Genomic DNA, 10,345 nt, shown 5'->3' on the forward strand with positions numbered 1-10,345 from the left:
TGACGTCCTCTGCAGGGTGATGAGTGCTTGCTGCCCGTCTCCCTGGAGGGCCGGCAGAGGCTCAGCACAGCTGCACAGATGGTGCGCCAGTGTGGCTGTGATAAGTGGCTCCGGGTGTGGGAGAGGAGCTCGAGGACCCAGTCTGCTGTCCCTGTCCCCATGTCTGCCCGTGCTGAGCTGGTGCCCGAACGTGGGGCGTGGTGGGAGCTGTGTCTCTGGCCTAGATGGTGTAGAGACGTTGGGGGCCCCAGGTGGACAGGCCCCGGACTTGGAGTGGCCTGGCTGAGCTTCCTGGCACCGACAGTGCTGGGCTACACCAGCCCCTTAGCCCAGCATGACACAGGGCCCCTCCCAGGGCTTCTGCCCCAGAAGAGCCCCCTGCAACGGGAAGGTTGCACAGGCTGCTCAGGAGATTTGGAAACTCCCGGCCCCTGGTCTGCTTCCCTCCTCACTGCACTCCAGTTCTAGATTCTGTGCTGGGTGGTGATGGGCAATGTGGCCCTCAGGCCAGTAGGCCTCTGATGAGGGGGCTCAGAGGGTAGAGAGACTGCAGGGCCACCTCAGATGCCCCATCTTCCATGCGCTTCTGCCCTTCCTGAAAATCCCTGTTGAAGGGGGTCCTGAAGCCAAATCTGGGGGCCTCTGAGTCTCAGGGTCCTCCTCTCTGAAATGGGCAAATTCTTTGGCCCCAGTGGGTACATGGAGGAAGGCTGAGTTTGAGTCTAAGGAGGGTCAGAGAAAGGGACCCCACAGAAGGCCAGAGGCCTTCCCAGGCTTGGCCAGGGAATAGGGCCCAGGAGACCCCAGCCTCACCCCCTCTCCAAGAGGAAGCATTCTGCCCTCATCTCCACCCTGCCCACAGCCCTGGGCAAATGTCAGGGACCACAGTCGGGCTGGCTGTGTGACCCTGGGCACAGGGTGCTCCTTCCTGCCTAAGTGCCCACAGCAGCTACAGGACCCTGTACAAATTCCTCCTAAACTTCCCAGGAGCCCCTGGATGGTGGGAAGAGTGAGTGCTACATTCGGGCCAGGATGGGCAAGGTGGAGGCGGGGCTGGGGGCTGCCCTCAAGAGCCACCACCAGGCCCTCCACAGCCAGGCCACAGCTCCATGCAGGGCCCACAGGGTGGGTGGGGTGGGGTTGCCAAATGTCCAGGACCTGAAGTACACGCGGCGGTGGCCCAGGGAGCCGAGTGAGGGAGGGGACTGCAGGCGGTGGCGGGCGCAGAGGGGGCCCCATGCACCGCGTGCGCCTACTTCATGCCGCTGCGCAGCACCTGGTTGGCTGCGATGAGCATGACGCTAATGATGAAGGCGATGGCGAAGGCGCAGATCAGACTCTTGCGCACGCACGTCTGGCGGATCTGCTGGTTGGAGCAGGCTGTGGCCGCCCGCCAGGGAGCACCAGAGAGAGACAGACGGGGACAGCGAAGCATGGAATCAGGAGCCGCCTGCACTTCCGCACACAGGCTTGTCCCATGGGACGCGCAGGGACACAAGGCTTGGGGCTGGCAAGGAGGCCCCCAGCCACCCCCTGTCAACCCCTGGTTCCTCCTCCCCCTGCCCAAGCAGTTGGCCTGCCCATGGGGTACCAGGGGTCGGTCACTCACTCTCCACGTCCACGGGGCACTCCTCAGCTGTGCCCAGGTGGCTTTCCTCCTCCGTCATGATGATGTTCTCGATGTCCTTCATGGACAGGTGCTCACAGAAGGTGTCGTACAGCAGCCGCTTCAGCTCGTCCACGGTCAGCTTCTGCATGTCGCACTTGCAGAGGGAAGGAGACGCAGTGCTCTGGCCATTGCCACCACCACAGCTGCCACCCAGAACCTTGCAGCCACACAAGCCCAACAACAGACCTCCAGACTCTGGAGGACTGGAAACCACTCACTCTATTCCTTGAGTCCTCAACCATACCAGCCCCCCCGCCGCCCCCCCCCCCCCAAGGGAGCCCATGGCTCTCTGGGAGACAAGACATCCAGTGGATAGAAGCCTGGGATAGTCATTCCCCTTTACAGCGTGGCCCTGGCTATTCACTAGCCCCAGTACAGCCCTCCGCAGTGTGCACACCCTAGGTCCCAACCAGCCAGTGCATACCTTCCAGAAGACGGTGTCAAAGTCAGTGCCATGAAACTTCTCTGGGATCCCCGAGGTAGAAAGCTTGGGTCCCAGGAGAGTCACAAACTCCTCAAAGTCCACTTGGCCGTCGCCTAGGGCAAGCATAGGTTCAATCAGTGGGCCAGCTTACAACTGGGCTGGGTCCTGGGCCACCTCAGGCAGGTCCCACCTTCTCTGAGCCTTGAGTTATTTTCAGGGACACATAACATCTGCCAAGCTCTGGGCTGATGCTAAACTCACCAAATATGATGAGGCCCCACCTGGTAAAATGGAGATGGAGTGCAGCAGGTGGGCCCAAGTACATAGGAGACCCTCAGAGTTTACTCAGAAACCATGGCTTCCCAGCACCCTGCTTCCTTCCCCCGGCAGGTGTGGGGCCTGACATTCTCCCCACACAGCTCAGGGCACAATCTACCCAGACCACCACCTGCTCTCTAGGTGGATAGGAGGCAGGGCTGGAGGCCCACAGTGAGGACAGGGGGGATGAAAAGAGAGGACTGGACATTACTGGTCTTTTTTACTCGTTTTTCTTTAAAAAAATGCCAGGTGGCAAATGCAACTAAATGATTTTTTATTTGGGGTGAGGGGACCTGGGGTATTTAGTATACCCTTTCTACTTTCCTGTATTTCAAAAATCGCTCAGGGGGCACCTGGCCGGCTCAGTTGGTAGAGCATGAGACTCTTGTCTTAGGGTCATGAGTTCGAGCCCCACATTGGGTTCAGAGATCACTCAAATAAAACTTAAAAAAAAAAAAATCTTAAAAAAATTGTTCCGAATACAGAGCAAGAGAGGCAGAGCTTCTGACCTCCGTGCGTGGATATGATTGGGGCCGTCACACTCTGGCCTCTATTCTCTAGGCTGATAAATGGGTCCAGACCTGGCTGCATACTGCTATGGGCTTAGGGGGTGCCTGGGAGGGAGAGGCTCAAGGCCTCAGAGGCCCAGGTGAGGGGTGAGGAAACTGAGGCAGGGGGTGATGCTCACCGTCCATGTCCAGCCGCTGGATGATAACTTCCAGCTCCACCTCATTGGGCATGTAGCCCAGGGAGCGCATGGCTGTGCCCAGCTCCTGCTTGGAGATGAAGCCATTGCCATCGCGGTCAAAGACTTTGAAGGCCTCACGGATCTCTGTTGGGGGAGCAGAGCAGGTTGGGACCTCGTCTCTGTCCCCACACCCTCCCCCCTCCCAGGCCCCCAGGATCCCCAAACCCGCAGCCTGACCACGGCATTGAGAATCCACTATGGAGCCTGCAGGTCTGACTGATCAGAGACAAGTGGCAGGTGGTCCAGGAGTCCACCATAGCACTCCCTTCTGGAAGCTCAGGGCAAGCCAAGCTGGGCAGCAAAGCTGTGCCCAGGCCCGTGGCACTGACGAGAGAGGAGAGCGCCCTCAGGGTCTCAGCCTTCGCTTGTCAGGCTCCCACAGCCTCTCAGGGCGTGCTCACGACGACCCCGTGTGGCGGGTAGCATGAGTCCCACAGGGCGGGCTCCTGGGGCCTGGTAGTGGTGGCCTCTGTGAGCTGCCAAAGGCTTCCCTGCCCACCCCTCACTCCTTCCGTCCCCCACACCCCCTCATTCCCATCACATGGCTTCCTCCCTTGGGCTCAGCTTAGAAACTCCAGCCAACACTCCTTAATGGTGCCACGTGGGGCAGCCACCATCTCCGGCTCAGGACTGACAGGCCTGCCAACTCCGTGCAGACTGTCTCCCCAGCCCAAGGTTTGGGGGAAGGCAGACACTGGATAGAGGGGCCACAGCAAGCCCAGGCCTGCTCAGATGTGAGGATTGTCCCTTGCATTGTACAGAAAGGGAGACTGAGGCCGGAGGACCTGGGTGACTCAGGGGTGGAGAGCAATGCCCCACCCGAGTGACCTCGGGTCAAACTCCGTCTCACCCACAGTAAAATGCCCAATAGTGATGTGGGTATGACAAGAGTTTTACCAAAGATGTCTAAGAACTGCTGAGGGGTCCTAACCTCTCTCTGCTCACCTTCATTGTTACTCGGCCCAGGAAGGGCCCTAAAGAGCATTTTCCTTTGGTGGGAGCAGTAATCTCACTCCTCCCACACCCTCTCCGCTCCAGCTCCCTTGTTCAGTTCACCTGCCAGCCTCTTGGCCTTTGCCTGAGCCTTCCCCTAAGACTTCAACAGGCACAATCCTGTCCCTGGGTGTAGGTGTGGGTGTACTTAGAAGCAGAGACAGATGAAAATGCTCCACGCTACAGACCCGTAAACTGAGGCATGGAGAGAGGCAAAACAGCCAGCCCAGGGTCAGTTTGGAGTTAAGGCTGTTTCTGGTGAGAGCAGAAGTTAGGTTGGCCTAGGCCTGGCCTTAAAGGTCTATGAGCCCCTAAAACTGTGGAATCCTGTGCCACGCAGTTATTCCCAGATCCCACTGGCCCCATTGAAGACTAGGGGCCATGGCAAGGTGGCCATGACCAAACTTTATCAGGTTCTTCCTACCTGGTGTCTGCACCCAAGGCCTGGAGGTTAGACCAGATGGCATGCAGGCCAAGACAAAGACAGCAGGCTACAGTTGAGATGTCTGGGCCCCCAGACCACCCATCCTAGGCTGGGCCTGAGAATCTGGTCGAACCAGGGGCCCCTAAGCCAGAAAGGAGCTGGGATGGGAAATGTGGGCCCAGCCCAGGGATTTCTATAAACCCCGGATTGGAACTCCAGGCCAATTCCCACCTAGGGTTTTCCTGGGCCACTGATGAGGTGGTAAGCTCCTTATCACCAGAGGTATATATGAGCGGACACCCAGAGTCATGGAGGCTGCTGAGGAACTCATATCGCTTGGGAGTCTCTAGGTAGAGATTAAGGCACTGGCCATGCAACCAGTTACACCCTCTGCCACTTTCACCGCCACACACACTTGGGTTTCTGGCCAGCACTGTTGCCCTCCTGACCAAGCCACAGGCTCTGTCCACCCCAGGTGTCCTGAACTCCAGCACTAGGAACCTGTTCAGCCTTGCTAAACACCAGCACTGCTCCACATCCAGGCCTTCGAACATGTGGCTCCTTTTGCCCGGAACTTCTTCTCTTCACCATGGTAAACTCAGACGCATCTCAGGTCCCCAGCATGGACTGCATCACCTCCTTGGTGTCCTCCCCGCCTCCACCACCAGCTGACTCTGGCTTTCTTCTGGGCTCCCACAGACCCTGTTCTTCCCTTGCACTGACCACACTGGATTGTGAATTACGAATGCCATGAGGGCAGGGGCCAGGTCGGTCTTGTTCACAGCTGGGTCCCCATTTCCTGCAACAGTCCCTGTCTGTCGAGCATAAACATCTGCTGACCTAGTGATTTAATGAATGAATGACTGATTTGGAGAACCTACCCATCTGGAGCACACAGAGAAAAGAGCTGAGCAGAAGTTCATGCACCACTTGGTGTGAAGCCATCATTCAGAGCCCATTTACTCCTAGTTTACAAACAATCCTGGTAGGAGTAAGCATTTGCTTTCTGCTCCCCAAGCAGGCAAGAAACATGAGGGAAGACTGAGAATGTTGCTTGTCACCTTGTCCAACCGCCAAGGACCCCACCCCTACCCACCCTACGGGCCACCACTGAAGAGTGGAATCAAGCTGAGGACAGGGTCGAGGGTGCCACCCCCAAGATTTCTGGGTCAGCTGGTTTTAGAAGGAGGAGCCCAGGGTCAAGCACCCCATTTTTCTGGGTCCTCAGTTTCCTCCTCTGTAGACGCCCATTTGGGAGATCACAAGGTGGGATGGCAAAACCCTCAACCCACGGTGGGGCTGCAGTGGGTGCTGGCCCCCTCCCCTGCCATGAGCTGGGGTCCAGGCTGTTCCTCCTACCCTGGCAGGGGCCGGGTATGGCCCCCAGAGCCCATGGCTGCTTCAGTCGGAGCCCCTGACCTTCCTCTGAGAGCTCTGAGGAAACTCACTGAGCTGGACAGGAGACAGTGAACGACAGGTGAATCTTGGGTTATGTGGGCAGGTGACAGACCCTGAGGCATCCCCACAGGTCCCAAGAGGCACCAGCACTCTGTCGGGAAGCTGGAGTCCAGAAAGGGGGCGCACACGCTGGAGGTCACTCGCAGAGCAGGGGCAGTGTCTGTCCTCTGCAGCAGCTGCCATTCTCCGCGGCATTGGCCCCACGCCCCACCACTCTGGCGTCCCTGAGTTTCCAGTATGCGCAGAGGCGGCTGCTGGACTTGCAGGGAAGAGGGGCAGGATAGGGGACTCCCCCACCCTCCATACTCTGAATGCCCTATTTGGCCACTGTCGATGCAGGCTCCACTGTCTGAATGAGCAGGCCAAGTGCCAACCTCAGAACTCTGCCCTGGTGGCTGCCTGCCTGTCTGTCTGTCTGTCTCCTTTCTCTTCTCTCTGGCCAGAAAGGGCTGGGCCACGGCCTGCAGCCACCTCACTCCTACCCTCAGGTGCTCAAGTCCGTTGATGCCACTGGGGCCAGCCTCTGTGCTCCTGCAGACCCTGGAGGGCTTTGCTGGGTGTGTATGTCATGGCCGGGATGGTGGTGGAGCGGGATGAAGGGAAAATCTGGAAAGCCTGTGCCTCTTCTCAGGGTCAGACAGGCTGCAGGCCAGTTTGGCCCAGCCACATCTACTCTGCCAACTTCCACCCATGGCTCCCCAGGGTCACAGGCCCCCAGACGCCTTTGTCAGACCTTCAAGGACTCTTCTACCCAGACTTTCCCCAGATCCTGCCTTCCGGACCTGTCCTACTGCACACCACGGGTCCCTGACTCCAGACCTTTCACCCCTCTCTCTACACTCCAGTCTCTGACCCATGCAGGATTCTCCCCACCCCACCCCCCGCCCCCTCCTTGGCCTCCCCTGCTGCTGCATCTGAACCCGTGAGCCCGCCGCTGCGTGCCAGGTCCCTTGATGAACACCTCCATTTCATCCTCTGTCACCGGCAGCCCAAGGGAGTGGCAATGCCAAGCCCCTTTTACAGATGGAGAAAATGAGGCAAGAAAGGCAAGTGATTGTCCAAGGTCACTCCATGAGTTGATGGTGTAGAGATCTGAACCCAGTGCTGCCCGGCTGGGAAGCCCTCATCTACACCCTGTGCTCTCCACCTCCCTTACTGGTCCCTCTCCCCCTCAGATTAACCGCCCCCTGGATTTCTGCGGCAGGCACATAATGTCTGCAGCATTTCATCCCAAGCTGCTGGGCTCCCTCTTCTCTGCACATGTGGATCCTCCACCGGTGGGTGTCCTCCCAGCAAAGGGCCTGGGTCTTATCCAGACGGCCTTGGGGCAGGAGCACTAATGCAGGACACTGGCAGGGGGGGTGTCACCTTTTCCATCTAGCCCTGGCATTCAAGGACCACTGGGGCCTACAGAGACTTGGTCCCTCAAGAGGGCTTTTGGGTCCCTACAGCCAAGACAGAGGTCAGTCACGGAGGACTTTTTGCCCTCATCTACAGCTGCTCACAGGCTCGGAAGTAGGCTGGGGCCACCCAGGCATCTGCTTGTTCCACGACCTCCACTTGACCACCCCAAGGAGGGCCCTGCCCTTCAGATGCCCCCTGCCAGGATCCCTCTGCTCCTCAGGGCCCAGGAGAAGGGGACAGGAGAGAAGCAAGGAGTGCGTTTGGTGTTGCTGGTGACTAACACTGCTGGGTTCCTGCCAGTGTGTCTGCCAGGCGGCCCAAGAGGAGCCTGCGGCCTCCTTGCCCCTGCACTGCCCTCCCTATGCCCGCTCACCCCTGCAACCCAGCCTCTGCTTGGCTTCTTAGAGGGTCTGCACCCCAGGGCTGGGAGATCAAGAGAGGAGAGACCCCGTGAGACATGGTGGGGTGCTGGAAACAAGGGTAGGGAATGAGGTGGAAGCTGCCAGGATTTGGGGGGGACAATGTTGACCCCTGCCCAAGTGGCCAGCAGGAGGGTATGGAGGAAGACCCATGGAGGCAGACACTGGCAGAGGGTCGGGGTGGCTCAGGGCAGGAGGAGACAATGGTGGGGAAGTGACGGCCTCTGCCCAATCCCCTGCCCTCTTGGTCCTCATCATACCTCTTCCTTTTCCCAGGCCCTGGGCAGACAGGGAAGACACCTGGGCTTTGGGGTTCGAGGCTAGAGACCCAGCAGTATCACTCATCTATCTGTTCTGCTCACATCAGACACCAGACCCCATCTCCGTGGCTCTGACAGCCTCTGGTGGCTTTCAGGGGACTTGAGAGGAGCAGGTGGCTCATAGCCTATGGTGCAGTGTGGTTTTGGGGGGGTGGGGGTAGCTACCTTTTTCTCTTGATCTTCCCCTCACCCAGTCTGACTCCCTTGAGATCTACCCTCTCTAGGGCTTAGGAATGAGGGAGGACCTCTCTCCATGCCTTCCCCTGTGCTCCCATCATCATCCCTGACTGCACTGGTGTCTCAGATACACCCCCTTAAGCCCTGATGAACACCAGATCTCAGAGATCCCTGGACCCAAGATAACCAAAGGGAGGCCTGGCCTCTGGGTGATCTCAGCCCTTTACCCAACAGCAGACAAGTAGATCCTAGGGGTCCAGGACTCCCATCAGCCCAGAACCCCCACTCCACACCAAATAGGACCCTAGGAGGCCTGGGAGAAGGGAAGACTGAACACCTGCCCCCAGCCCAGGAGGGAAAGAGCTTACAGGCCCCAGGGGGCTCACTGCTCCCCCAGAATCTTTGGTCCAGGGATTCCAGCCCCTGACCTCTGCTCAGATCTGGCCTAGACCCTGCTTTTAAGGTCCCCCATTCATGTTGAGAGACAGAGAGACTCTGGGGGGCTAGATTTGGGTCCCAGCCTCTGCCTTTCCCTTCCAGGCTTGGTTATCAAGACCAAGCCGCCCAATCTGGCCACTTGTTGTCGCCACCACCTCCTGGGCCGCCCTCCCGGCGCTCTGGGCTGGGGGTCCCTGCAGGGCTGTGGGGAAGGGGCTAAGGCCGCAGGAGGAACTGGGGACAGCCCCGCAGGCGTTAAGAGCAGGGCAGTCGCCCTCTCCCCTTCTCCGGCTGCCCGAGCAGATTGGATTTTAAAAGCGACACGAGCGGAATGTCAATTCGAGCGCAGAGCCGCGGGCGGGCGCCGCGGAGGGGATCAGGATGCGGGTGCTCCGGCCGGGCCCGCGCGGGGGACACAGCTCGGACCCCCACCCAAACCGCCGCGTTGCCGCACCGTCACCGCGGACTGCGCGGCCCCGTGACCCCGCTGCGGGGCTCAGCAAGTTTCCGCAGCGCGGGGGACCGTGCGGACAGGGGCTGGGCCGCCCCTCAGCCTTGGCAACCCCCACCGCGGCACCCAGAGGTGTGAGTTGGTCCTGACTCCCCACGCAGCTGCTCGCTGGAGCGCCCACCTGGCAGCCGGCACCTGAGGACGCCCCCCCCACCCCCTGCGCCCCGAGTCCGCGCTTCACCTGGGCGCACAGGTAGGAGGGCGAGCGGGCGGGGGTCCCGGCGGGGCACTCACCCTCCAGTTCGTCCTCAGGGATGTCCACGGGGCGCTGCTCCGACAGCAGGTTGGGCACGGTGTAGATGCCCCGGTACATCAACGCCGCCGTCACCGGGTGGAACGGCATCTTGGAGGCTCCGCGCCCGCCCGCCCGCCGCAAACTTTGAGGTCGGGGCTCATGGGCCGGCGGCGGCCCCGGGGGCGGCTGGAGCGGGCGCGGCGCGCGGTTGCGGAGTGCGGCCCGGCGGCAGCAGCGGTGGCGAGGCGGGGGGCGCCCCTCCGGGGGCCTAGCGCCCCCGCGCCCCGGGCCACCGGTCCATGCCGCCCCCTCCCTCGTCCGGCTCCCGGCCGGGGCCCCGCAGGGGCGGCGGGGGCGGCGCCGTTCGGGCCTCTCCGCTCTGGTCGCCGAGCGCTGCTCCCGCCGCGCCCGCTCCTCGGTGCCCCGCGCACTCCGCGCTGCTCGCCGCCCGCTAGTCCGCTCGCCGGCGCGGCCGCCCGGCCCGCCGCTCCGGCTCTCGCCGCCTCCCGTGCTCGCTTGCTCGCTCGCTCTGTGCCGCGCTGGCTGCGCTCCCCGCCTCCCCCGCCCGCCCGCCGCCCGCCCCCTCTGCGCTCTCCACCCCCCCTCCCGCCCCTTCCCGCCGCCGGCCCCTGCGCGGTCGCCCCTAGCCCGCCGCTGCTCCTTCTCTCCTTAGCCCCAGGTTCCCCTTTCCCCCTGCGGAGGATCACTGTCCCTCGCCCAGAGTCCGCAGCTACCAAGACCAAGGTGGGGGTGGGGCCCTTCCTTCCTGCCCCTTGGCCCGCCCCCACCCCCCACGAACAGAACAGG

General features: G+C 61.0%; 1 protein-coding gene across 1 annotated transcript; it reads right to left on the reverse strand.

Moving 5' to 3' along the window:
- Positions 1–30: 30 nt before the first annotated feature.
- Positions 31–10,087, reverse strand: CABP7 (calcium binding protein 7). The gene is made up of 5 exons (XM_060612768.3): positions 9,538–10,087; positions 3,100–3,243; positions 2,094–2,206; positions 1,610–1,763; positions 31–1,380 (listed from the first exon to the last, which is right to left on the reverse strand). The coding sequence occupies exons 1-5, from the start codon at positions 9,644–9,646 to the stop codon at positions 1,253–1,255; spliced, it is 648 nt and encodes a 215-aa protein (XP_060468751.1). The 5' UTR covers positions 9,647–10,087; the 3' UTR covers positions 31–1,252.
- Positions 10,088–10,345: the final 258 nt, after the last annotated feature.

Source organism: Panthera onca, chromosome D3, assembly GCF_046562875.1.
Source record: "Panthera onca isolate mPanOnc1 chromosome D3, mPanOnc1 haplotype 2, whole genome shotgun sequence".
NCBI classification, from domain to species: Eukaryota; Metazoa; Chordata; class Mammalia; order Carnivora; family Felidae; genus Panthera; species Panthera onca.

Coding starts and splice junctions, on each gene's coding strand:
- CABP7 (XM_060612768.3), bottom strand. CDS start 9,646: ATGCCGTTCCACCCGGTGACGGCGGCGTTGATGTACCGGGGCATCTAC. Junction 3,244..9,537: donor CCCTGAGGACGAACTGGAGG/GTGAGTGCCCCG, acceptor CTCCCCCAACAG/AGATCCGTGAGGCCTTCAAA. Junction 1,381..1,609: donor GTGCCCCGTGGACGTGGAGA/GTGAGTGACCGA, acceptor GGGCGGCCACAG/CCTGCTCCAACCAGCAGATC.